The 942-nt window shown below is 43.6% G+C and overlaps 1 protein-coding gene across 1 annotated transcript; it reads right to left on the bottom strand.

The window, feature by feature from the left end:
- Positions 1-159: 159 nt before the first annotated feature.
- On the bottom strand, positions 160-938 carry LOC103523323 (peroxiredoxin-4-like; the record flags this gene model as incomplete). The annotated part of the gene is made up of 2 exons (XM_008488381.1): positions 160-335; positions 878-938. Coding segments are annotated over 2 exons (237 nt in total), but the record flags the coding sequence as incomplete, so codon positions are not given.
- Between the last annotated feature and the right edge of the window lie 4 nt (positions 939-942).

Below are 942 nucleotides of genomic sequence, written 5' to 3'. Positions count from 1 at the left end.
ATCCTGATGGGATAATGTTCGTTCTCGGAACAGCTGGCTTTCCTCCTATCCTGTCCTCCTTCCCTCTTCGATTTCGGGATGATAAGACCCTAGCAGTTACAGTTCCCTCTGTCAAACCTCTTTTTTTTAAGAAGAAGAAGAAAAAGGAAAATTCCCTACCACCGATCTTCCCACCGGTAAGTCGTTCATCGTGATCTGACGTAGTACACCATTACGATCGATGATGAATAGACCGCGTAACGTGTGACCCTGGTCACTCAGGTAGACGCCATAGTCCAGGGATATCTTGTGTGTTAGGTCTGACAGGAGCGGGATCTTTAGTTTGCCCAGACCACCTGAAACAAGACGGAATGGGTTAAGGACCTTTTTAGAGAGAGAAAGAGAGAGAAATTTACAGGACATGAGGTACAGAAAAGGGGTGCCTGGAAGAGACTGACAAGAAACACCAACTCTATTTAAATGGGAAAAGGTTAGGAAGAAGAAATCAACAGCCAAATGGCCATAGCATGTTCAATGCATTGGTTTCCAATCACTGAAGTTGAGCAACGTTCCACATGGTTGATATTTGGATGGGTGACATACACATACTGCTGGCTTTTCTCAGCTCCACTCAAGCTGGTTGAGATTCATGTGAGTAGGCAGGTAGGTAACTTGTCAGCAAATGGAGGATAAAAACTTAGTCCCCGGAGTTAAACAGTGAGATTCAACCTTAAAAAAAGCATGTCTCTAAGTATCTATCTTGAAATTATTTGACTTATTTGTCAATTAGACTGTGGCCCCCACAAGTACATAATTATGTAGGTCAGTTGACCAGTTGAACCCGTATAGCTCAATGTGGGACCAGTGCTAAGGGGTTGGATGTGGTAAAAAATCTTACCTTCTTTCCTTGGTGTGTTGACCCAAGCAAGATGAGTAAAGTGAGAATCTACAGATGCCGCAACC

The sequence above is a fragment of the Diaphorina citri genome, unplaced genomic scaffold (assembly GCF_000475195.1).
Source record: "Diaphorina citri unplaced genomic scaffold, Diaci psyllid genome assembly version 1.1 scaffold19545, whole genome shotgun sequence".
Taxonomy (NCBI): Eukaryota; Metazoa; Arthropoda; class Insecta; order Hemiptera; family Psyllidae; genus Diaphorina; species Diaphorina citri.
This window is presented reverse-complemented; position numbering and strand designations above follow the sequence as displayed.